The 969-nt window shown below is 72.8% G+C and overlaps 1 protein-coding gene across 1 annotated transcript in view; it reads left to right on the forward strand.

Moving 5' to 3' along the window:
* CHLNCDRAFT_133218 (hypothetical protein) overlaps positions 1 to 969 on the forward strand; it is a gene marked incomplete at both ends in the record, with an annotated part of 7,049 nt that overhangs the window by 3,472 nt on the left and 2,608 nt on the right. The window contains 3 exons of the mRNA XM_005851725.1: positions 18 to 114; positions 322 to 434; positions 640 to 754. Of these exons, the coding sequence (XP_005851787.1) occupies positions 18 to 114; positions 322 to 434; positions 640 to 754 (325 nt within the window). The remainder of the gene's footprint in view (positions 1 to 17; positions 115 to 321; positions 435 to 639; positions 755 to 969) is intronic.

Here is a 969-nt window from a genome sequence, read left to right on the forward strand (position 1 = left end):
CCGCGCCCTCCGCGCAGCGCCCTGGCCGAGCAGCCCGAGGCGGGCACCCCAGACGCGTGGGCGCGCCTGGCGCTGTGCCACCGAGCGCTGAATGACGTGGAGGGGGCGCTCAATGTGAGTGGGTGGGTGGGTGGGTGGCGGGCAGGCTGGCGGGCAGTTTGTTGGTATGATGGGGGCGCATGGCGGCCTGGGGCGGCTGCTTGGCGTGTGCTGGATGCTGCTCAATGTTGCAACAGTGTCCCCACGCTCTGCCGCCTCGTGCACTGCTGCTGCCGCCAAACCCCCTCCCCTCCTTCCTTCCGTGTCCTGCGTCTTACGCAGGTGTACCGGGCTGTGGTGCAGCAGCTGGGACCCGACCACCCCGGCCACATCGAGGCGGTGGTGGCGCTGGCCGACCTGCACCGAGAGCTGGGGCAGCAGCAGGAGGCGGAGAGGTGGGCAGGGGCGTCGGCGGCGGTGCTGGTGGTGCCGGTGGCAGTGGGTCGGCAGGGGCACGCCCGCGGAGTGCGCCCAGCGCCTGAACATCCATGCCCTGCTCCTGCGCCAGCGCCACCCAGCTGCACCACCCCACCCTGCTGCCACCGACACCTGGCGTGGCCGCCTGCCTGCCTGCCTGCCCGCCCGCCCGCCTGGCTGCAGCGTGCTGGCAGGCCTGGAGGCGCTCATCCGCACCCAGGACATGCCCGCCGACCACGAGGCGGCGCTGGAGTTTGTGCTGCGCCGCGCAAACATCTTCTACGCCTGCGGCAAGAACGTGAGTGGGGTGGGGGGTCCCGTGGTGGGCCTGGGTGTGTGGAGCTGGCGCAGGGGAGCGGAGCGGGCTAGTGGGGAGGGGAGCGCTGGGGTGTGGTGTGTGGAGGCAGGCCGCCGCCTCCTTGCGCGGTCCCTTCCTCCTGCTGCTCCCACAACCACCGCCGCCCGCCCATGGCTGCAACCACCACCAACCTGCCTGCCGCCCCCCCCCCCCCC

Source organism: Chlorella variabilis (assembly GCF_000147415.1).
Source record: "Chlorella variabilis unplaced genomic scaffold CHLNCscaffold_1, whole genome shotgun sequence".
Lineage (NCBI taxonomy): Eukaryota > Viridiplantae > Chlorophyta > Trebouxiophyceae > Chlorellales > Chlorellaceae > Chlorella > Chlorella variabilis.